The 26,554-nt window shown below is 37.5% G+C and overlaps 1 protein-coding gene across 2 annotated transcripts in view; it reads right to left on the bottom strand.

Annotated features, from left to right (window-relative positions):
• Window positions 1–26,554, bottom strand: part of LOC118006400 (WD repeat-containing protein 70) — a 296,166-nt gene that overhangs the window by 181,105 nt on the left and 88,507 nt on the right. For both annotated transcript variants that reach the window (XM_034999023.1, XM_034999025.1), the window contains one exon: window positions 11,228–11,304. In XM_034999023.1, coding sequence (XP_034854914.1) covers window positions 11,228–11,304 — 77 coding nt within the window. The remainder of the gene's footprint in view (window positions 1–11,227; window positions 11,305–26,554) is intronic.

The raw sequence follows: 26,554 nt of genomic DNA, 5'->3' as shown, positions 1-26,554 counted from the left end.
TCTTGAGGGCCCAAATTAAGGCTTTCCTATATTCTTCTCCAAGTCCATCTCCTCTCTCTTCACTTCCCTACTTTTCCACAAAAAGAATTTATGCCCAATACAGTAATCCCTCCCTTATCTACAGTTTCACTTTCCATGGTTTCAGTTACTCATGGTCAACCTGGTCTGAAAGCAAATGATCCTCCTCCTAACATACCATCAGAAGGTCAATAATAGCCTATGTCATTCACCTCACATCATATCACTTATGCATTTTATCATCTTGCATCATCACAAGAAGAAGGGTGAGTACAGTAATATATTTTGAGAGAGAGACACCACATTCACATAACTTTTATTACGGTATAATTGTTCTATTTTATCATTCGTTACTGTCGTTAACCTCTTACTGTGCCTGATTTATAAATTAAACTTCATCATAGGTAAGTATGTACAGGAAAAAACATAGTACATATAGGGTTTGGTACTATCCACGGTTTCAGGCAACCACTGTGGGTCTTGGGATATATTCCCCATGGATGAGGGGGGGACTACTGTACACATATTCAAAGCCCCAGTATAAAGCTTTCCCTGATTCTTCCAAGCAAGCAGTGTTAGCAACTCTTCCTCTATACTCCCTGTACCTACCCGAGGCATTGCTGGTGAACGTTTTTTTTTTGTTTTTTTTTTTAAAGATTTTATTTATTTATTTGAGAGAGAGAGTGAGTGAGCACGAGAGGGGGGAGCGGGAGAGGGAGAAGCAGACTCCCCGCTGAGCAGGGAGCCCGATGCGGGACTCGATCCAGGGACTCCAGGATCATAACCTGAGCTGAAGGCAGTCGCCCAACCAACTGAGCCACCCAGGCGCCCGCTGGTGAACGTTTTTAATACGACATGAGCAGCCTGACTTTCCCCAGACCACTACACCCTGGAGTAAAAATTGGTCTCATTCCGATTTTTTTTTTTTAAGTCTCTACTTCTTAATTGCAGGAGTCTAACCCTCAAAGACTCGTTCAGTACTTGGGAGCCATTTTTCACAAGTGTTTACAAATGGGTCTTGTGGCTATTTTGTGACATCCACCAATTCCTCCTCTTTAAGTCTGACCTAAAACCCACTTTCTCTGCACCCATCTTTTTTTTTTTTTTTTAATTAGCATCGGCCCTACCTATTCTTCCATATGTCCTCCCTCCCAACTGTGGTGTGGAAGGAGACACTATGTTAGAAAGTTTTGTCATCTCCCCAGTGTTTTTTATTCTTATCTAATACTGTCTATTCTTTCTGCAGCAACTCACTGTGAAATGTTTGTGCGTATCATTATTTTCCTGCTTTGTCCTCATCATTAACTGCACATAGAGGCAGAAGTAGGCACAACAGATATAAACAAATTCCTCTGAGACACAAATTCCTGAGTAAGCAATAGGAAACCCTCCAGATACATACCAGAAGCTCGGATTCACTCAGCAGTACCTGCGGGCAGAGCCTGTGCTGAACTGGAACGTGCTTTGCACAAATCTGTACCGAGGACTCAGATCCCACTAGCACAGCATCACTTGCACCCTCACTCTGTGCACTACAGATCATAAAGTGGCTCCATATCAGATCATATAAATTAACAAGTAGAACTGACTTCCACTGAGTAAGTAAGCATTTTTATCTTCATTACCATCTGGTTTAAATTAACATTTACTTCCAAGCATAACATAGTAAGCTCTGCCTTGTTATCTATGTTTCATTCTGGTAAACTTGGAAAAAACAAAAAGATTTCCCTATTACCCTCTTCCTTTTCATTTCATTCCTAAATTGGCCTGATCCCAGGTTTGTGTTTCATATTGAAACTCATAAAATCAAAAGGTTAGGGCACTAGCATCTCCAACTCACACTCAAAGGAAACATCATAATGTAACTGAACATACGTGAGGCCAGAACAAAAACAGTGAGTGCCACCTTCGCCTCCAACGGAAGAGTTTCTCACAAGTGCTATCTGGTTCTTCACTCCTACTGTATCTAAACTTATTCATAATATGTGGGAGTTACATGAATGGCTGGTAATGACCTGGCCAGGAATGCCTCTCTACTCCTACACTGCTGATTGCCATAGCCTGACAAACATGTGTGTTAGCTAGCACTAAACACCTAACACTATGGTAACACAGGAGGTGCTGAGATGAATAACTTTCATCCGGAAGCTATCTACACCATGGTCATTATCCAAAATACTTATTTTCAGCTGCCCAAAATGAGGGGAAAGAGGAAGAAAGAAGGAGACTGGGGAAGAAGAGAATATTACTATTATGAGCTTGATGAAGTCTGATGAAATTATCCTAATTTAAATCCTAAATAACCTCTAATAAAATCTCCAAGAGAATAAAAAGTTTATAAGACGTACAGTTGATATTTACCTCTCTGTCATGCTTACCAATGAAGAGTATGAGATAACGCAATGAAAGGCAGAGTAGCCCTCTGAGCTATGAGACACACAAAAAATATAGGCAGATTCTGCCGAAAGGTGCTAACTGAACTAATTACTGAACCATGGGAATATTTCTTAATCCAGGATGAACTTCATAATATCAGACCTAAGAATTCTGATGATGCCTCATCAGATGCTAGTTGTTCCTAATAATTCATGTAGTTTCCCAGGGTGATGGAAAGTAACCAATATACCATGGTTATGCTTTTTTTTCCCCCCAAAACCTATTTAAAATATCTTATAGAATGTTACAAGGTAAAATACTGGTTTGACAATTACACTGAAGTATAATCAAAAGTATCATCAATTTTACTTTGTTTATCCTGTTAACCCAGAGTTTGTCCAATAATAAAATTAAAACTTTTTACTCTAATATCTTAGAGTAAAAAAACAAAAAAACATACTACAAAAATATGACTCTTGATCCTAGTTGTCTATTTTATTTTTTTATTTTTATTTATTTATTTTTAAAGATTTTATTTATTTATTTGAGACAGAGAGAATGAGAGACAGAGAGCATGAGAGGGAGGAGGGTCAGAGGGAGAAGCAGACTCCCCGCCGAGCAGGGAGCCCGATGCGGGACTCGATCCAGGGACTCCAGGATCATGACCTGAGCCGAAGGCAGTCGCTTAACCAACTGAGCCACCCAGGCGCCCCCTAGTTGTCTATTTTAAATAATGGAAACTTTTGATCCATAAAATAAGATAAAAACAGAGAAGGAGACAAACCATAAGAGACTCTTAACTACAGGGAACAAACTGAGGGTTGCTGGAGGGGAGGTGGTGAGGGGATAAGGTAATTGGGTGATGGGCATTAAGGAGGGCACTTGATGTGATGAGCACTGGGTGCTATATGCAACTGATGAATCACTAAATTCTACCCCTAAAACTAATAACACACTATATGTAAACTAAATTGAATTTAAATAAAAATTTTTAAAGAAACACTTATTTTTAAAAAGCCAACTACAGGGGTGCCCAGGTGGCTCAGTCAATTAAGTGTCTGCCTTCAACTCAGGTCATGATTCCAGGGTCCCAGGACTGAGTCCCATACCGGGCTCCCCACTCAGTGGGGAGTCTGCTTCTCCCTCTCCCTTTGCCTCTCCCCCCTGGTTTGTGCTCTCTCTTGCTCACTCTCTCTCTCTCTAATAAATAAATAAAATCTTTTTAAAAATTAAAATAAAAAGCCAACTATAATACCAATATCATATCCCCCAATTAATAATTCCTTATTATCAAGTAACCAATCATTAAATAAATCAATTCTTACATTTCTCTGAAAAAAAAATATAATATATACATTACCCCTGTCCCACTAGAGTAGATAGCCAGTAATTGTAAATATTTATATTTCAATTAAAGGTACATCCTTAGTTTTACTGAAAAAGACTTCTACGTACATTTTATTCAAACTGATCTATATCAAATTATATTTGTGGGCCTCTAGATCACATTCTTATGCTCTTTTAACTCTCTTCCCACCTCCTATGTTCATATGTCCAGGTCCACACACTTTTCCTTTAAGGGAGAACTCAGTCCAGGCACAATATTAGTACACTTAACAGATATTTTCCTGAAATTTTTTATCAAAGCATTTTCTTCTAAACTGCTCCTGCTCACTTCTAATATTTCTTCTAAATTTGTTAAATCTATTTTTTCAGAAAAAAATCTGAGAAATTGTAGTCAAAAATAAAATAAGTCTTATAAAATAACTTCTATATTAGAACTCTGGGTGTGGACTATAATTCAGCTTGTTGGATGACCTTGGTGTTCCATGAGATTTTTTGTTTACAGCCATGTTCATGAACTTGGACATGGATACCAAGTAATAAAAAAAGAGGGAAAGCTGCCTTATTTTAGGAAGCCAGTATAATGTTGGTTCCAAAACCTAATAAAAAAACAATACAACAACAAAAAGTCCCCATTTACTTGTCAACATAAAATTAAAATCCTAAATAAAATATAAGTTTTGTAAATAGAGCAATATATTTTTAAAAAATACAAAGTGATCGGGCACGTGGGTGGCTCATTCAGTTAAGCGTCTGACTCTTGATTTTGGCTCAGGTCATGATCTCAGTGTTGTGAGATCAAGCCACACGTGGGGCTCTGGGCTGGGAGTGGAACCTGTTTGAGATTCTCTCTCTCCCCCTCTCCCCATGCCCCTCCCCCCTCTTCTCTCTCTCCCCACCCCCCAAAAATACAAAGTGATGAAGTAGGATTTACTATAAAAAAGCAAAAATGGTTTAACATTCTGAAATGTATTCATGTAATTCTCTATATGAATGGGCCAGAAGGATAAAATCAAGATTATATCAAATATTCCACAAAAGCATTAAAATTCAGTATCTATGATAGAAATAGAATGAAATTTCTTTAACAAAGTTATATATCAAATCCATCATACTTCAAGAAAAAATATATTAAAATAAAAGGTATTTAACCCAGTACACGGTTTTCCTTGTTTAGTTTTTGCTTAGGAATGGGGTGGGGAGTGGAGCCCAACACCAACTCCCAGCTGGTAAGAAAGATGGAGGAAACACCCTTAGACCTAAATATAGTCTGTCTCTGGCTAGACTGTGCTCATCCAGCACAGCCAGAGTGCTTCTAGATCTCAAAAATCAAGTAGGGTTGCCCTGGCGGGGGGACAGGTAAAAGAGGGTAAAGACCACCTGTACTGGCAAAGGACCTCTCATCATCTTCATCACAGTCAGATAATATGGTAGCATCATCATTGCGGTGCACTACTGGAGACTTCCAAGTGAAAGGAATTTGTCCTTCCAATGATGGAGAATACTGCAAGTATTCTTTTTTTTTTTTTTTTGCCTGACAGAGAGAGACACAGTTGAGAGAGGGAACACAAGCAGAGGGAGTGGGACAGAGAGAAGGAGGCTTCCCGTTGAGCAGGGAGCCCGACGCGGGGCTCGATCCCAGGACCCCGGGATCATGACCTGAGCCGAAGGCAGACGCTTAACGACTGAGCCACCCAGGCGCCCCTACTGCAAGTATTCTTTTTTTTTTTTTTTAAAGATTTTATTTATTTATTTGAGACAGAGAGAATGAGATACAGAGAGCATGAGAGGGAGGAGGGTCAGAGGGAGAAGCAGACTCCCTGCCAAGCAGGGAGCCCGATGTGGGACTCGATCCTGGGACTCCAGGATCATGACCTGAGCTGAAGGCAGTTGCTTTACCAACTGAGCCACCCAGGCGCCCTACTGCAAGTATTCTTAACGAGGCGAGTTCTTGTGCCCTTCCCTTACATAAAAGGGATTTCTATCTGTGAATGCATCTGTAAATCAATCACCGTAACCTTTGTGACAACCACTCACAAAGTATCTGACTCAGTGGATTCACATCCTGGCTCAACCACTTAGAATCATGTGTCCCTAGGAAAGTCATGACCAGTTTCTTCACTTGAAACATGTAATAACATTACTACCGCCTCTACCGCTGTGAGGAGAACGTAAGACAAAGTGCTTAGCACATACTAAGTGTATTGCATGGTGCTGGCACAATGAGTGTTAGCTATTATTAGCTATTACCACAACATTATCTTGCTGCACACGTGTGAGCAGGGGGAGGGGCAGAGGGAGAGAGAGAATCTCAAGCAGACTCCGCTCTGAGCATGGAGCCCGATGCAGGGCTTGATTTCATGACCCTGAGATGATGACCTGAGCCAAAACCAAGAGTCGGATGTTCAACCAACTGAGCCACCCAGGCGCCCCACAGTGTGGTTTTTGATTTGCATTTCTCTGATGATAAGTGATGTTGAGCGTCTTTTCATGTGTCTGTTGGCCACCTGGATGTCTTCTTTGGAGAAATGTCTGTTCATGTCTTCTGCCTGTTTTTTAACTGGATTACTCATTTTTTAGGTGTTAGGTTGTATAAGTTCTTCATATATTTTGGATACCAACCCTTTATTGGATAAGTCATTTGCAAATATCTTCTCCCATTCAGTAGGTTACCTTTAGTTTTGTTGATTCTTTTTTTTTTTTTTAAAGATTTTATTTATTTATTTATTTATTTATTTATTTATTTATTTATTTATTTGACAGAGAGAAACACAGCGAGAGAGGGAACACAAGCAGGGGGAGCGGGAGAGGGAGAAGCAGGCCTCCCGCCGAGCAGGGAGCCCGACGTGAGGCCCGTTCCCAGGACCCCAGGATCACACCCAAGCTGAAGGTAGACCCCCAATGACTGAGCCACCCAGGCGCCCTTTGTTGGTTGTTTCTAAAGCTGTGCAGAAGCTTTGTATTTTGATGTAGTTTCAATAGTTTATTTTTGCTTTTATTTCCCTTGCCTCAGGAGACACACCTAGAAAAATGTTGCTAGGGCCAATGCCAGAGACACTTCTGCCTGGGCTCTCTTCTAGGATTTTTATGGTTTTAGGTCTCACATTTAAGTTTTTATTCCATTTTGAATTTATCTTTGTGTATGGTGTAAGAAAGTGGCACAGTTTCATTCTTTTGCATGTACCTGTCCAGTTTTCCCAACACCATTTGTTAGAGACTATCTTTTTCCCATTGGATATTCTTTCCTGCTTTGTCAAAGATCAATTGGTCATATAATCATGGGTTTATTCCTGGGTTTTCTATTCTGTCCCATTGATCTATGTGTCTATTTTTGTGCCAGTGCCATACTATTTTGATGACTACAGCTTTGTAATATAACTTGAAATCTGGTATTGTGATGCCTCCCACTTTGCTTTTCTTTTTCAAAACTGCTTTGGCTATTCAGGGTCTTTTGTGGTTCTATATAAATTTTAGAGTTATTTGTTACAGTTATGTGAAAAATGTTGTTAGGGGGCGCCTGGGTGGCTCAGTCGTTAAGCGTCTGCCTTCGGCTCAGGTCATGATCCCAGGGTCCTGGGATCGAGCCCCGCATCGGGCTCCCCGCTTGGTGGGAAGCCTGCTTCTCCCTCTCCCACTCCCCCTGCTTGTGTTCCCTCTCTCACTGTGTCTCTCTGTCAAATAAATAAATAAAATCTTTAAAAAAAGAAAAATGTTGTTAGTATTTTGATAGAAATTGCATTAAATGTGTAGACTGCTCCAGGTAGTCTCAACATTTTAATAATATGTTTTTCCAACCCATGAGCATGGAATGTCTTTCCATTTGTGTCATCTTCAATTTCTTTCAACAATGTTTTATAGTTTTAAATATAGGTCAGGGCACCTGCCTGGCTCAGTTGGTGGAGTGTGTAACTCTTGATCATGGGGTTGTGAGTTTAAGCCCTACGCTGGGTAAAGAGATTACTTAAAAATAAAATCTTAAAAAAGAAAGACTATAGGGCTTTCACCTCTGGTTAAGTTTATTCCTAGGTATTTTATTATTTTTGGTTAATTGTAAATAGGATTGCTTTAATTTCTCATTCTGTTGCTTCATTATTAGTGTACAGACACTGCAACAGATTTCTATACATTAATTTTGTATCCTGTGACCTTACTGAATTCATTTATCAGTTCTGGTAGTTTTTTGGTGGAGTCTTTATGGTTTTCTATATATAGTATTATGTCATCTGCAAATAGTGAAAGTTTTACTTCTTCTTTACCAATGTGGATGCTTTTATTTCTTTTTGTTTGTTTGTTTGATTGGCTAGGACTTCCAGTATTATGTTGAATAAACGTGGTGAGAGTGGACATCCCTGTCTTGTTCCTGACCTTACAGGGAAAGTTCTCAGTTTCTCCCATTGAGTATGATGTTCATTCATGGCCTTTAATATGTCAAGGTCACTAGAAAATTTTAATACCCTGTAAAGTGAGCGTTCCTATGATTTTGATTTTCAATAATACTATAGGGCAGACTTAGGACTCTTTATTGACTGGCCTTATAATTACATTAAAATCTTAACCCTTTATACCATAGACTACAATGCCTTATATGATCTAGTCCCTGCCTTCCTCTCCAAATTCACTTCCTGTCATTCCTACCTTTTCTATCAACCTACAAAATGTCAACAAAACCAGACTTTCTGCCCCTCCAATATGCTCTAATACATTCCCTTCTTAAGGTCTTGAATTATTCTGCCATTCTGGCCTGGAAGGCTCTCTGCTGGGGCCTCCTGTGCATGGTGTAATTCTCAACTAAAAGGTCACCTCCTCAGAAGCTTTCTCTGACTACTCTACATACAATAGACACTTCTACTCTTTCTCTACCCTTCTGCTTTACTTTATTTTACTCTCAACACTTATTACTACATAAAACTATATTAATTTATTAGTGCATCTGTACCTTGTCTGTCTCCAAGCACTCACCTCCCCTGAAATGTAAGCATCATGAAGGCAGAGACTTAGATCATATCCAGGAGTACCTGGCACACAGTGAGCACACTGTATTTGTTGATCGAAATAGGTGTCTGGGCTGATGTCCCACAGCTTAGCCCATTACTAATTACTACCCTCAAAGTCAAAGGCCAAAAGAAAGTCACTCTAACTACAAACCATCTGAATTTATTAATGGTAGATTTTTCTAAAAGGTGGTAAAGAGGGGCACCTGGGTGACTCAGTCAGTTGAGCATCCACCTCTTGATTTCAGCTCAGGTCATATTCTCAGGTGGTGAAATCAGTGAGATCAAGCCCCACATCAGGCTCCACACTCAGTGCAGAGTCTGTCTGAGATTCTCTCTCTCCCACTTCCTCTGCCCCACCCCCTGTGTATGGACACACTCTCTAAAATAAATAAATCTATAAATAAATAAACAAATAAATAAAAGGTGGTAAAGAGTATGTATAATTGGGGTCTATGGTTAAACCCCACTGATCTTCATATAAAAGTATGGACAAAGCCTAATTTGTACAGTGTAAAAGGAAACTGGAGCACATTTTCAAAGGTACAATATACTAGAACATCAGTGACTGGGCACAGAACTGAAGACTTGCTCTTTCAAAGAATGGAATAAACTACACTTTATACCCAGTAAAGTGATGTCATGCATTAGAACTTTATCCAAACTACTGTTCAGAGGATTAACAAAGTTAAACATGTTTCTTTAAACCCTATACAAACCATTTAAATGTTTATTGTGGATCACTGGCCTGGGAATATAACATTCAAAGTTTCTCAAACTTATTTGACCATGGAATGCCTTTCTTTAAATTACTAATTTACATATCCTGGATATCAATTTGGGATAAGCTTCTCTAGAGGTCATAAAGTTATTGTGTTAGCAACCATGAGAGCCTACCACTTGGCATGATCCTTAGTAGTTTGGAGAACAAAAGTTTTGGTTTTTTTTCCAATTGCTTTCTTCAGCAGAAGTTTTTAACCACAATAGCCTGGCTCCTCTATTCTTTAATAGTTGTTTTCTTCCAACACTTCTATCAATTTATTTACTTTCTTATTTTACTATACTGTATAAAGTCTCTAAATCTACACTGCATAAAGGCTCTAAATAGTTGTGGGCATCTTTGTCTTTTTTTTTTTCCTTGTCTTTTTATTTAAATGCAAATAGCTCCAGTACTTCAATACATAATACAATATTTACTTTAAATTTTGGTAATTAATTTTTAACAGTTTTGCTAATTTCTTCTTATTCCTATTTTACTTAGAACTTCAACTCGGAAAGACTACTAACTTTTATCAAATGTCAATGTTATCATATATAACATCATGTGATTTGTAACTTTTCACTTATTTAATAATGAATTATGTTGAAAACTTCTTGATGGCAAAATTTCCGAATTGTAAAATATCCTTGCATTCCTAGAATAAACCTTACTTGGTCATGGGATACTATTAATTTAGATTACCTGCTAAGTTTAATTCCTGAAGAAATCAGATACTTGATTTGCTGAAGTACGGAATGTCACTTTAAACATACATAATTTAAGTTTTGGAAAGATAGTAAGACAAAGATAAAAAAGAAATTAGAACTGCATGGTTCTATTTACCAGAAATTTTAATCAAATTGTACTATCCTGTTCCAGTCATATTCTGTATAGATACCCAAATTTTAGTTCCCTTTAGATCAAATTAATTTTTAAACTGTGGTATGGAAATGAAATTATGTCTTTTGTCTATTATCCTAAAGATCAACTCCAGAAAACATAAACTATCCAAGAATGTGAACAGGAATTTTGAAGGTAAATGAGGCAAATTATAAATATCAGAAAGTAAAAAGATGAAACAAAATAACCTAAAAACAACAATCTTTTTTATCTAAAATATAGTGTTTCACCTAAATAACACCATCTATATTTTTTAATTTATAAGGTTTTCCATTGTAATTTATAATACTACCAATAGTGCATTCTTATGAACCACTCTGAATACTAAAAATTAATCATACAATATAACAATATAGGAAAAAGCTGCTCAAATATTCCCTGTAGTATTCTTGAGTCCTAGGCCAACAGATACAATGCTGAAGAATCTTAATAACCATTTAAACAATTTTTTCAGTTATTATTTCCAAAAAGCAATCACTTAAACAATAAACTTATATAAGGTATTATACTCAGATATCAATCTTTATTATAAAAAGTAACAAATTATTAGTCATAACTTCAAAGTCATTTGAGTCCACTTAATAGCATCAGTCTGATCCACTGATCTCCCTAATAAACTATACTAGAATTTATACCAACTCTCTTTTTCATAGTTTCCATATTTATTTAAACAAACCTTCTACTATCAGGTAGAATCAAAGTAAAGACCAAGAATAATGTAAACCTCAGGATTCCTAATACTCTATCCCTACTTCATTGGCAAGTTTGTTACAATATAAATGTTAAAGAAAATACTGAAAGACGTGAATGTATTAGATGATTTATCAACAGTACTCACGCATCATTTGAGCAAGTCATAAATTCTCCCTTTATTTTGGGATGCCATGAACCAGTATGAAGCATTGCTGTATGACCCTTAAAAAATAAAAATATAGGAAAAAAGATAGTTTAAAAAGATTCTTAAAAATAAAGTGACCAGAAACCGACATATCATACTTCAAAGTAAATGTTTGGTCCTCCCAAGAGCACACTATTTTAATTACAAACATAGTATACTCTCCCAATTTTATTTCATAATATGCTTTGTTTATTTCACTTTGTTTAATTCACTGTATAACTCCCCTGCCTAGAAATTAACATAGCACTTATATAGAATAGGTGCTTCATAAGGAAGGAAATAGAAAGGAAACTGACAGCCTCTCTTTAGGAAACAATGGAAAAACCATAATAAGAGACAGATAGGCCCTACTTTAAAGACTCTTTTCTCAATGGAAAATAAGAATAGAAAGTATTTACAAATAATCAAGGCAAAAGCAAGAGGCTGAGGGAAAAAATCCACACTTCTTAAAAATGTGTCAGTGATCTTAATTCTACATCTATAAGAATAAATATGTGAGAAAAGGAGAAATATCTTTAAAATTATTCAAGAAGATTAGCCCTACTAATTATAGAGCATAATATAAAAATACTGTAATTAAAACAATGTTATGTTGGTATACGAACTGACATACACACCAAATCAACCACAGAGTACATATCAAACATGAATATACATACACACTTCCTTCTAGGTGCAAAGTCGGCTAGAGTAATCTCATACAGTATGTTCAGATGGGGCAGAAAAGAGCCTAAAACCTAATAATGGCCAAATCTCTTATTCTGTAAGGGTCCAAAATAAAGCTTGCTGTAAGGAGCAAAATGTGCATATTTAAATGACTTAGAAGGAGAATAACTGTAGCTCTCTGGAAAGAATGAATTGGAACTGGAGTACTCACATATAAACCTGAAGACCATCTATAGTCCAAATTGCCCACAATACCTCATACAGATCTGGCCAACTCCTGACAATCTGCTTATGTTGAGAGGGTACAAACAGGGACCAGAGATGTACAGCAGGGAAGCATGAACTGAAGTAATGGGACTAGATGGGAGGTTTGAGATTCCATTTTCTTTCCTGAGCTTAAGATTGCATATTTAACTATCAACTTGACACTTGCATTTGCGTAGGCATTTCAAACGTAATAATAGGCCAACAGGGAAATCTTGATTCTTAATGTCCACTTCATTTGCAATCAACTTCTTCCATAGTTGCTAAAACTACAAACTTGGAGGTCATCCTTATATACTCCAACAACCATAAACCTAAAACCCCTCCCCACCGGAATTCAATCCCCTAGCTAGTCCTGTCAGTTCAGCCCAAAATACATTTTAAATCTATCCACTTTTCTCCTTATTCACCTCACCATTCTTACAGGAGCCAACATTACCTCATGCCTCTATGTCAGTTATTATACACTGTAACTGGTCTGACATTTGTCTCTCTACTTTTATTCTTGCCTCATGTGCTCCACCTAGCAATCAATACAGTCTTTTAAAAATATCCTTCTAGGGGCGCCTGGGTGGCTCAGTCGTTAGGTGTCTGCCTTCGGCTCAGGTCATGGTCTCAGGGTCCTGGGATCGAGCCCCGCATCAGGCTCCCTGCTCCGCGGGAAGCCTGCTTCTCCCTCTGACCTTCCTCCTTCTCATGCTCTCTGTCTCTCATCTCTGTCTCAAATAAAAAAAAATTTAAAAAAAATCTAACAGGTAAATAAATATGAAATTCTAAAAATGCTCAGATAATTTAAAAGAAGTCAGGAAAGATGAAGCAGAGAACAAAGAACAGAAAGAAGCAAAAATAGGGTGCCTGGGTGGCTCAGATGGTTAAGCATCTGCCTTCGGCTCAGGTCATGATCCCAGGGTCCTGGGATCAAGTCCCACATCAGGCTCCCTGCTCAGCGGGGAGCCTGCCTCTCTCTCTCTCTCTCTCTGTCTCTTATGAATAAATAAATAAAATCTTTAAAAGAAAGAAGCAAAAATAATGAAATAGAATTAAATCCAACCATATCAATAATTACATTAAACTTAAATGAGCTAAGTACACCAATTAAAAGACAGTGATTACCATTGTACATGAAAAAGCAAGACCCAACAATACACTTCTTTCAAGAATCCAACTTGAAATATAATGACATAGAAAGGTTAAAAATAAAGAACTGAGAAAGATCTAGAAGCACCTTGACTCAGAGCCTTGAACAGAATAGCCTTTGCTGTTCCTCTTTCTGCACGGCCCCTTCTCAGACATGTGTGTGGCTGGCTCCCTCGTGGATCCTTCATCCAGGTCTCAGCCTGAATGCCACCCCCTCAGAGAGGCCACCCTGACTACTCTATCTACAAGCCCCTAGTCACTCTCCATCCCCTTAATTGGCTTCATTTTAATTCATAGTACTTACTACTCTCTAATTTTGTGATATATATTTTTGCATATTTACAATGTCTCCCCACTGGCATATAAATTTCATGATGGCTTAATCTAGCAGACATTCAATAAATGTTGTTGAATACGGTGGCTCAGTTGTTAAGTGTCTGCCCTCGGCTCAGGTCGGGATCCCAGGGTCCTGGGATCGAGCCCCACGTCGGGCTACCTGCTCCACGGGAAGCCTGCTTCTCCCCCTCCCACTCCCCCTGCTTGTGTTCCCTCTCTCGCTGTGTCTCTCTCTGTCAAATAAATAAATAAAATCTTTTTAAAAAATAAATAAATGTTGAATAAATGAATACAGAACAAAATATACCAAGCAAACAATAACTTTTTAACAACTTGAGTGAATATATTAATATCACACAAGGTTGACATCAGAAGATGAAAAATCACAAGCGATAAGGAGGGACATTATATAATGATAAAAGGATCAATTCACAAAAAAACATAGCAATTATAAGTGTATATGCACCTATGGGGTGCCTGGGTGGCTTAGTTGCTTAAGCATTCAACTCTTGATTTTGGCTTAGGTCACGATCTCAGGGTCGTTAGGTCATGATCTCAGAGTTACGAGGTTGGGCCCTGAGCCAGGCTCTGTGCTCAGCACGGAGTCTGCTTGAGATTGTCTCCATCTCACTCTGCCCCTCTCCCCACTTGTGCACTCTCTGAATGAATGAATACATAAATAAATAAATGAAGTCTTTTAAAAAAAGAAAAGCTAAAGCAAGTCTCTATAATTAAAGCATCCACCTTAAAATATTAGGAATTAGAAAACTACGAAAAACAAGCAAAAGGAAAGAAAGAATAAGAACAGAAATCAATGTTGAAAACAGAACTACAGCAGAGAAATACAAATGAATGAGATAAATTGAAAATTTCTAGCCAGACCAAAAAAAAGAGAAACATAAATTGCCAACATCAGGAAAAAATATATGAGCAATGACCCTAAAGAAATATTACTAAAAATCCTATGTACATGAATTTGCTAATTTAGAGGAAATGGACCAATTCCATGAAAGTCATAAACTATCATAACTCAACCCAAGAACAAAGAAATAACATGAATAGTTCTATACTTATTAAATAAATGGAATTCATAGTTTAAATTTTCTGGAAAAAAGGGAAAAGAAAACTCCAGGCTACACTGGCAAATTCTACTAGGCGTTTTTAAGTGATACCATTTATAATGGCTTAAAAAAATGAAATTTTTAAGGATAAATTAAGAATGAATTTAGTGAAATCTGTTCAGGAGCTCTATGTTAAAAACTGTAAAACTTGAATAAAAGAAAAAAAAGACCTAAATAAATGATAGATATATTGCTGTTGGTGAACTGAAAGATTCCATATAGTTAAGATACCAATTCTCTCCAAATGACCTTTATTTAACTTTAATTTTTTTTAAATTTTTTTTCAGAGACAGAGAGAGAAAGAGAGAGAGTGAGCGCTCGAACAGGGAGCAGAGGGGAGGGAAGGGGGGAGAGAGAGAGAATCTTAAGCAGGCTCCACACCCAGCACAGAGCCCAACATGGGGCTCCATCCCACTACCCTGAAATCATGACCTGAGCCAAAATCTAGAGTCAGACACTTAACTGATGGAGCCACCCAGCACCTCTCCAAATAATCTTTAGATTCAAAATAATTTCAAACAAAATCCTAGCAGGATTCTTTGTATGTATAGGCAGGATAATTGTAAAATGTATGTGAAAAAGTAAAGAAACTAAAAGGGCCCAATATCAAAACTACAATGAGATATCTCACACCTGTCAGAATGGCTTAAATCAACAACACAAGAAACAACAGGTGTTGGCGATGATGAGGACAAAAAGGAACCCTCGTGCACTACTGGTCGGAACACAAACTGGTGCAGCCACTCTGGAAAACAGTATGGAGATTCTTCAGAAAGTTAAAAATAGAACTATTCTATGATCCAGCAATCGTACTACTGGGTATTTACACAAAGAATACAAAAATACTAATTCAAAGGGGTCCATGCATCCCTTTTACAACAGCCAAATTATGGAAGCAGTGCAAGTGTATTGATGAATGTATTGATGTGTTGATGAATGGATAAAGAAGAGGTGGTATGTATATATATATATATATATATTATTCAGCCATAAAAAAGAATGAAATCTTACCATATGTAAGGACACGGATGGAGCTAGAAAGTATCATGCTAAGTGAAATAAGCCAGTCAGAGAAAGACAAATACCATATGATTTCACTTATATGTGGAATTTAAGAAATGAAGCAAAGGAGAAAAAAAGAGAGAGAGAATGAGAAACCAAGAAACAGACCCTTAATTATAGAGAACAAACTGATGGTTACCAGAGGGGAGGTGGGTGAGGGAAGGGTGAAATAGGTGATAGGGATTAAGGAGTGCACTTGTCATGACAAGCACCAGGTGATGTATGTAGATGAATCACTATATTGTACACCTGAAACTAATATAACACTGTATGATAACTGTAATTAAAAGCTTTTTTTTAAGGGCACCTGGGTGGCTCAGTTGGTGGAGCAATTGCCTTCGGCTCAGGTCATGATCCTGGAGTCCTGGGATCGAGTCCCGCATTGGGCTCCCTGCTCAGCAGGGAGTCTGCTTCTCCCTCTCTCGCTCCCCCCTCTTGTGCTCTCTCTCTCTCTCTCTCAAATAAATAAAAATAAAATCTTTTAAAAAAAAAGTTTTTAAAAAAAGAAACTAAAATAGCCCAATTTGAGACAAAGAACAAAGTTGGGAGGACACCGACAAATTTTTTTGAAGATTTTATTTATTTATTTGAAAGAGAGAGAGAGAGAATGAGCAGGGGGAGGGGCAGAGGGAGAGAAGCAGATTCCCCACTGAGCAGGAAGCCCAACTAGGGACATGATCCCAGGGTCCTGGATCATGACCTGAGCCGAAGGCAGACGCTTAACCACCCAGGCACCTGAACACACCACCAAATTTTAAGACATACTAAAAAGATGCAATGATCAAGGCAGTGTGGTATTAGTGAAAGGATATTGACATAGCTATAGAAGAGGATAGAGAGTCTCAAAGTAGAGAGCCTAAACTGCCTTGGCTTCCTCAGTCTTGTAGACTCCTCCACACCTGCTGCACTCTCCTCTGCCTAACTGAACTCCATCTTCACTGACATCTCTGCCTGGCCCTATAATCTAATGCATAGTCTGCTTACATCCCAGTCAGTTCCCATTTACCATTTTCCTCTCCCACTCCCAGACTCAGGGATTCTACAGATGGATGCTGCTCAGTCTAGTTCTTGGACCCTCACTTCCAGTACTTTGTCCGAGCAACAACCCAACAACTCACCGAGACCATTCAGGTCTTGAAGGCAAGCCCCAGAAAATAGGGGGTTTTTTTTATTGGTATGTGTTGATTAGAGTTGAAATAGCATCTTGGAATATAAAGGATATTTTTAAGAGGACCAAAAGAAAATGATCCCTATTACAGAAGACATTAAGATCAAAAGGATATGTGGGCACCTTAGCTGCTGAGTACCTAGAATATGAACACAAGTAGGCTAAACTGTAAAAAATCTAAAAGACTGTGAATGTTGTTTCTTGTTTGTAAAATAGGAGCATGACAAAGGCAATGGGAATGTTAAGTACCCTTGTGTTAAAACAGTGACCAAAATTAGTCATAACAAAAATCAAGTTCAACTAAGGATTCTCAAATGGATCTAAACAGATTCAGTACCATGGCTAACATTAGCAGAAAAAATTTTAAAGTGACACCTACTAAAGAACAGCCAGTGACTAAAACAGTTTTTCATCAAATAAACTAGTTTTTCTCTCTTCCTCCCTTATCTAAACATAGGCACTCCTGAAAAAAATCCCTTTATTTAACAACCTTAACTGGAAATAGCCTAGAAGAATTAAGCATCCATTTGTTTCTCATAAATGTTATCCTCTCCCTAAAGAGAGGACATTACTGAACCATGATCAATACTGGTTTCCTCTAAACACACACACACACACACACACAGATGGGGCGGGGGCACAGCGCAATGCGTGCTGATTTGTACTAATCTATACATACTCTCGTGGCTGCCACATGACAAGAACTGTAAAGAGCCGCTCTGATGCAGTGCCATCTGTAGTCACTGAATGAGGTGAGGCTCTGTGACCCACCCAAATGAAAGTGCCCATGTCTTTGGCATGGTGAGCTAACTAACAGAGGCAACTCACATGATGAGATGAAATGCAGCAGAGAATATAGTGTGAACTTGGATCCAAAAGTTCTTCTTACCCGGAGTCTGTTCTTTGGCTGTTAGGAATCACAAAAGTTCCTAAAACTGTCAGCAAAATTTTGTGTGCATACATTTTGCTGCAGAAAATGTTCACAGCTTTAATACAGGAGTTGGCGAGCTTTTTCTCTAAAGGGCCAGATAATGAGTATTTTAAGCTTGGCAGGCCACATGGTCTCTGCTGCAACTATTCAACTCTACCACTATAGCACAAAAGCAGCCCCAGACAATAGTAAATGAACAGGCATGGCAGTTTCCAATAAAACTTTTATTTACAAAAAACAGAGTGCAGGCTGGTTTGGCCCACAGGCTGTAGTTTGCCGATCCCCATTGTAATCCATCCACACTCTTAGTCATTTCCTTCTATGAATCAAAGACTCTGAAGTCCAAGTTTTTCTAATTTCTGAGTGATTTTAAAATCCATTTGAATACACTGAAGAGATAAATTCATTCTTCTGTGATCTACTCAACTCCAACGACCTCTTCCAATATATTTCAGCAGCCCCAACTACAGCGAACTCTGCCATTACCACAAATAGTTACTTTTCTGAAACCATGAATTTCCAATATTTATTGATTTAACAAATATTTTTCAGCTGATATGTTCTGGGCTCTATATATTCCATTTACTGGTCACATAACCTCCTATCTTCCAGTTCTTTTTTTTTTTTTTTTTAAGATTTTATTTATTTTTTGACAGAGAGGGAGACAGCGAGAGAGAGAACACAAGCAGGGGGAGTGGGAGAGGGAGAAGCAGGCTTCCCGCTGAGCAAGGAGCCCGATGTGGGGCTCGATCCCAAGGCCCTGGGATCATGACCTGAGCCGAAGGCAGACGCTTAACGACTGAGCCACCCAGGTGCCCCCTATCTTCCAGTTCTTCAACCTTCTTTATTTTCATTCATCCACTCCTTAAGCATAAACCTGAAAGTCCTTTCGCTTTACCTACAATGAACAACTTTTATTCTGGAATAACCCCCTCCTCCTCATCACTGTATTCCATTCAAACACCCAGGCTCCTGAATAAGACTCAAGAACATCATACAAATATGCAGAATGACTGTCTCTGCAAATTTACATTCTACAGCCCTTAGTGCTCCCATAGTTCTTCTAGTCATTTTTCTCTCACAACCATCAACAGCTATTCTGAGTCTTTACTATCTTACTGAAGGCTTCACCTCAACATCTCCCAACACAAAATTAGTGACTCTTCCAGCAGATGGTGACACTTTTAGTTTCCTACCTAAGACCCACAATCTATAAACATATCTGGATATGAGCCCTCCACAATCCCTCCACTCCCAGTGTAAATATATTCCGTCCTCCCACTAGAAGCCAACTCTTGCTCTTCTGTGTGATCACAATCACTACAACCTCCTCATGGACTTGCATTATTACTTAGTATGTGTGGTTTTTGCAGAACTATATTAGTTATCCATGCTGTGTAACAAATCACCACAAACTTAACTAATAAATTGGAGGTGGCCTATGACACTAACAGTTTTGGAGGTCAGAAGTCCATCACAAAGTAACTGGTTTCTTTGCTTAAGGTCTCATAGACTGAAATCAGGATCATGTTAGGGCTGCGTTCCTCTCTCAAGGTTCGGGGTGGGAATCTGCTTCCAAGTTCACTGAGGTCACTGGCAGAATCCAAGTTCCTTGTAGTTGTAGGACTGAGATGCCCATTTCCTTGCTGTCAGCTGGAGGCTGCTCTCAGTGATTAGAAGCTGTGTGCCTTCCTTACCACATGGATTCCTCCATCTTCAAAGCCAACAAATGAGAAGCTTTCTCATGTTTAATCTAAATTAGACAAAAGCTATGCCTGCAAATCTTTGCAAAATAATCCCCTTTATCTGTAACTCCTGTTGAAATGGCTAAGGAGTAATATCCTTAAGCTTCCTAGAGGTCACCTGGCTTGGTTGAGAAAATCTAGGAAGCACACATTAATTTCTTGAAAAAGCCTTCAGTGTAACTGAATAATCTGACCTTATGATCTTTCTGAGGTTGTAGCAAAAGGTTATATGTACACTCTTGGTTTCTTCTCTGAACCACATTTTTGGAAGCAATTTCTTCATTTTAACATTATTTGCCATCTAAGATAGGCTCAAAATTAACTAAATCATCTAGTCCTGGTTCCCTTTTAATAAAACATCTTTCAATTTAACTTTATTCTCTCATATCTTCCTATAAGCAGCAAGAAGAAATCAGGCAGTACCCTCAACACTTTGTTCAGAAATTGCCTTAGCTACATACCCAATTTCATCAAGTAAGTTCTGCTTATAACTTCAAAGCCAGAAACGGAGACTCTCCCCTCAAGTCAAATCCCTCCCACACTTCAAATCTCTTTTGCCAGGAAAGGCTCAATCCCTCTAAGGGTCCACCTGATTAGCTCGACCCACTGAAGATAATCTTCCTTTCTTAACTGTGCCATACAATATAACCTAATCATAGGGAGTACTGCATCCTGCTCATAGTTCACATCCACACTCAAGGGGAGGAGCAGAGAATCTTGGGTGCCCTCTTAGAATTCTGCCTACAACCAGGACTAGGAGTGTAGCAATTCTGAAACTACTTTCTATGAATGGTAGCAATGAACAAATGAATGAAAGTAGTGATGATGCTGGAGGCCAAACTTCTCACCGTTGAAGAAGTGAAATACAAATATGGAATGGAGAAAGGCTAGGAAGTTAGATTAGGATTACTGGATGTATCAGTGTGAACTCATGATTTTACACACACACACACACACACACACACACAGTTGGTTGATCTCCCATTCCAGCTCGCTCTCCTGAAACAGTCTAGAAGCAATGACACCCCAGCATCAGTGAACATACCCAGGGCCCAGATCCAGATTTGTAAACAGAATTCTCTATTAAAAGGAGCCATGGATCAATGGAGAAATGGGTAACATCAGAGCAGGAAAAGTACAAGATGAGCCAAGAACATTTTGTTGTACCAGAATGTAAGAAATCATCCCCAAAGTGTTGGGGATATGTCAAAAGGACAGAAACCAGTGTTAGGGAGTTTCTATTAGATAAAAAGCTCTGAAAATATTCAGAAATTGGAAAGAAACACAATGTACTTCCAATCACTGTACTTTTTAGAGTTTATATTTGTGGTTAAAACCATCAGTTAAAACTGCTTTCAGAAACAAAACTATACCTAGAATTCACAGTTTAAAATGTTTCACTTCTTAGGAATCAGGATTTACCATTAAAAGGATATGACTAATATGTTCATCTCCAAATTTGCAATAGCAAATTTTTGGAGTGGCTGGATATCAGAATAACTATGTGAACTATTCAAATATAAATAAAGCTATTTGAAAACATGTTTTTCCTGTAATTATTTATAAAGCTTCTAATTTCCATAATTACAGTACATTCATGGAGAAATTGTCCAGTTAAAGGTCCAAGGATCCTAGGGTCCCCTGAGCCCGTCCTTCCCCAATTTCATCATGTAGTTAAGAAAGAAATATAACAGAATTTTGATGTTGAAAAGAAAAGGGTTGAAGACAATCCAAAGGAAATTCACTTAACAATATCAGCCCGAGATGAACTGATAAAAGGAAGTTTAATAAATGAAATTATAAGATCATAATCATGGGCATTCACTTATTAATAATCTATGAAAACACTTTTTAATTTAACTTAATACTGATGTGTTATGGAGTTTTGATGTATAGGAATACTTCTCAGTGAAGAATCAAAATTTAATAGTCACACATTTGTGGGCTCTCGGCCAAAGAGTCCCAATCTGAATCTCAGGCAAAGTGTGTAAGACTTCAAAGTAAGAAAGGAAAACACTCTCTGATTGGAAGTAATGTACCAATATTCTGGTTTAAAATAAATGAGTTTTAGATGACAATATAACTACAGATTTTAAAGTATGCTTTTGAATAGCTTAAAGGCTGATTCCTGCTTATCCTTGTCCTACTTCCCTAATGTTAAAAAAAGAGAGAGAGAGAGACAACAGGCCCAAAATGGAGTCACTTATGGTAAGCCCACAGCACCAAAAAGAAACTTAGTACCTAACCTAAGTACAGTTTCAAACCCCCCAGGAATGTAATCTTAACTAGTCAGTCTGGAATTTCCTGATCAGCACCAGTGAGGTAATCCAACCAACAGGCCCCTTTGTCCCCCCAAAAGAAGTTATAATCCTGCTGGAATAATCCATTTTTTTCTATTTGTAAGTTCCTTGTCCCACCCTCTCTCTGCCTTTAAAAAGTTCCATTTTGGACAGCTCCTCATAACCTCTATTTGCTAGATTAGATGCTGCCCAATTCATAAATCACTGAATAAAGATAATTAGATCTTCAAATTTACTCAGTTGGATTTTTGTTGGATTTAGTATTACTCGTCTAAACCTAGAGAAGTAAGGTCTTATTTTCCCCAGATAAAATAACCAATAATCCCATGAACTCCAGCCCAGGGATCCTCATATTTTAAAAAAGCAGCCCAACCTAATTTTCAAAGGATATCTTATGAAAAACTCCAACACATAAAACAGACAAAACCAGAACTCCTCTGACTGAAGTGGAAGGCCCCCTGCTCCTCACTCCTATCCTGAGGCCTCTCCTTTCACCTTACTGCAGCCCCTAGAGCATATGCACAAAATCCCAAGACTGCAGAACATACAAAACATAGTTCCAAGTAATAAACTAATGTAAATGTCCTGGTTTGATCAGAAAAACATCTTTTCAGATGCATAAGGAAAATATAGGCATACAGAAACAAATGTTATTAGTGATTATATTTGGGTAGTAGAATTATGAGTAATTTTTTTCCAAATTTTTTAGAGTTGACAGGAATTACTGTTAGAAACCCAATAAACTTTATTTTTTTAAGGTTAAGTACAATCACTCTCCCCATAGTGAACTGCGTTGTAGTATATGACAGAAAAAAGCATTTCTGTACCACTACGAGTACATTTAAAAATACACACATACACACACAATGATGTAAAGATTAGAGATATAAATTTAACAATGTAACAATTTAACAATCAGAGAGGCCTGTTTATATTTGAAGGACATAATATTTTAATCACAATAGATCAGATATATTTAATTGTTTCCTTTAATGTCCTATTTATTGCAATTCAGAAAAGAGGTTAAAAAGTTAAGGAAAAAAACTGTCCCATGAAATCTACTACTTTCAAATAATAATTCTTACATTTCCAAAACCTATTACTCAAGCCAAAGACTGCAGTTAAGATATCAGTAACATTTCCTAGACAAGTAAATAGTCAATTAATTACATCTGCTTCTGGGAAATGAAGAAAGTAAATATTAACCATGATTTTGAAATCAAAATGGAGATATTAGGCAAGTGGGGGATGTTACAGTAGTTACAATATATAGTAGTTTTCTACATAATGGTAACTAAATTTTTTTCCTGATTTATTAAGAAATAATTAACATACATCACTGTATAAATTTAAGGCATACAGCATGATAATATGATTTACATATATTGTGAAATGATTATCGCAATAGGTTCAGCTAACATCCCTCATCTCATACAGATAAAATATAAAGAAAAGAAAAAAAGTAAAAAAAAAGTTTTCCTTGTAATGATACCTCTTAGGATTCACTCTCCTTTAACAATGTTCCTGTATATCATACAGTGTTAACTATAGTCATAATGTTGTACACTATACCCCTAATTATACCCTTAGTACTTATTTATCTTATAACTAGAAATTTGTACCTTTCGACTACTCTCTTCCAATTCCCTCATTCCCCATCTTCTGCCTCTGGTAACCACATGTCTGATCTTTTCTGTGACTCTGTGGTTTGTTGCGGGGGATGGGGGGACGGGGGGGGCGTTGTTTGGGTTTTTCTCTGTTTTAGATGCCACATATAAATAAATCATACAGTATTTTGTCTTTCTCTGTCTGACTTATTTCATTTAGTATAATGCCTTCAAGGTCCATTCAAGTTGTTGCAAATGGTAGGATTTCCTCACTTTTATGGCTGAATTATATATATATATATATCACAACTTCTTTATCCACTTATCCATCAATGGACTTAGGTTGTTTGGCTGTTTCCATGTATTAGTAATTGCAAATGATGTTGCTATGAACACGGAGGTGCAGATATCTTTTCAAGGTCGTGGGTTTTCATTTCCTTTGGATATATTCTCAGAAGAGGAATTGCTGAATCATATGGTAGCTCTCTTTGTAATTTTTTGAGGATCCTCCATACTGTTTTCCACAGTGGCTGCACCAATTTACAATCCCACCAACAGTGCACAAGGTTTCCCTTTTCTCCACAACCACACCCGCATTTGTTATCTCTTATCTTTTTTATAATGACCATTCTAATAGACTGAGGTGATATTTCACTGTGGTTTTCATTTGCATTTCCCTAATGACTAGTAATGTTGAGCATCTTTTCATGTACCTGTTGGCCTTTAGTACATCTTCCTTGGAAAATGTCATTCAGGTCCTTTTGCCCATTTTTTAATTGGGTTTGTTTTGTTTTGCTATTGAGCTGTTGGAGTTCTTTACATATTTTTGGATTTTAACCCCTTATCAGATATATGATTTGCAATTAGGCATAGAATGAACATATCTCAACATAATAAAGGCCATATATGACAAGCCCACAGCCAACATCATACTCAGTGGTGAAAGGCTGAACGCTTTTCCTCTAAGATCAGAAACAAGACAAGGGTGCCCACTCTCATTACTCCTATTCAAGACTGTACTGGAAGTCATAACTAGAGCAATCAGGCAAGAAAAGAAATAAAAGAAAGAGGTAAAATTCTATTTCAGATGATATGATTCTAAATACAGAAAATCCTAAAGACTCATCAAAAAAAACTCTTAGATCTAATCAACAAATTCAGTAAAGCTGCAGAACACAAAATTAACATTAAAAAAAATCAATAGGTTTTCACACACTAACAATGAATTTTCTGAAAAAGAAAGAAAGAAAATGATCCCATTTACAATAACATCAAAAACAATTAAATAATTAGGAATATATTTAACCAAGGAGGTAAAAAATAACTCTGGTAACTTAATATGCTAATGTTAATTTCCTATGTTTCCTCACAGACTTGCTTATCCATCCTTGTCCTACTTTCCTAATCATCTTATTATATGTACTATATGTACTCTAAGTCTGAAATTGCAGAAATAGCCAGAAACAAAACTAACCGGATTCCTTTCTTCCTGAAATTTTATTAGCTAAAACTTAAATCCACAAAGCCTTAGTGTTTCTATAATGTAAGAAGCCCTGAATGGCTGAAATAATTAAGAAGAGCTTAGAGACTGGCAAAAACTTCTCTTCCTCATACTTTTTAAGAAATACTGTCTCCCATCCAAGTACTAACCAGGCCCGACCCTGCTCAGCTGTCGATGTTAAGCACAAACTAAAAAGAGAATAAATTAAATACAAGTTATTAAAGGTTTCATTTCCATAGACCAGTTGCTTAAATAGTTCTGGATTCCCAAAAGCTTCAAATAAAGCAGATAAAAGCAGAACTAAGTTTAAGACAGGGAGAATGACCTAGAGACCTATCTGCTTTCTTTCCTTACCATCATCACTCTCACAACATCATCTTTGGTGGAATCCTAGGGGCAATGATTTTAAGGAGAAGGGAATGAGAAATTCTAATAAAATACATGAAAAAAAGAAACTACTGAAGCCACCACTGAATATAATTGTATGCTTAAATTATATATGAATTCTATTTGAATCACCTAACACTGGGCACTTAATAAACAATTAGTCACACAAAAAAATGAATGAGACTGTGATCCTCTTTAGGGTTGAGAGGAACTTCACTGGGTTTCAATAGAAGGCAGTTTGAAACATAGTATATTAATTTATTCCAAAAGTTCAACTAGAGCATGTAGATTATAGCCAATTCTCATTATCTGCAGTAGTTATGATCTATAAAGTTCTGTAAATACTGAATTATCCAATACAGGGTTGGGTTCATACAAGCCAGTCATATCTTCATCAACTAATCAATATATAACTTTATGTTTTTGTTTAAAGAAACATTATTTAACATATATACCTGATTCATTAACATTGAACTCATAGTCATGACTGAATGAAGCTTATCTAACATATGTATTTCTCTGCAATGCACATCATGGACTTTTCACACTTAGGAACACCAGACAGTGCTCCAGCACTTGAGCACTATACTTGGGGGCCATTTTAAACAGCAAAATCACCAACAAAAGGCCCCCAAGTAATAAAAATGCAGCACTACATAGATCACAAAAAGGACACTTGATTACAGTGTGAGAGCTGAAACAAGAAGAAAGAGCATCAGCTTTTTCACATTCTTTTTTGCTGCTCTGTGCAAGTACATGTCTGCAAATGACCACAAAAGCACTGAGTATTGATTTGGGGGTTACAAAAACATTTCAGCAAATACAGAAACCACAAATAATGAGGATCCACTGTATTTTCTTAGGCAATCAAATCTATTAGATTTTGATGTAGTTACAAACCTTGAGTATTAAGTGTTTTAGAAGAGTGTACTAGGACAGGGAAAGAGGAGTAGAAGTCAGAAGTAAAACTGAGGCTCAAAATTCCACACCAACCATATCCACTGACACTGTAATAGATCTGTGGGAGGCTGCATTACTGTCC

Source organism: Mirounga leonina, unplaced genomic scaffold, assembly GCF_011800145.1.
Source record: "Mirounga leonina isolate KUSES-001 unplaced genomic scaffold, KU_Mleo_1.0 Mir_96, whole genome shotgun sequence".
NCBI lineage: Eukaryota > Metazoa > Chordata > Mammalia > Carnivora > Phocidae > Mirounga > Mirounga leonina.
Note: the sequence above shows the minus strand (reverse complement) of the source record. Positions and strands in the feature narration are given on the sequence as shown.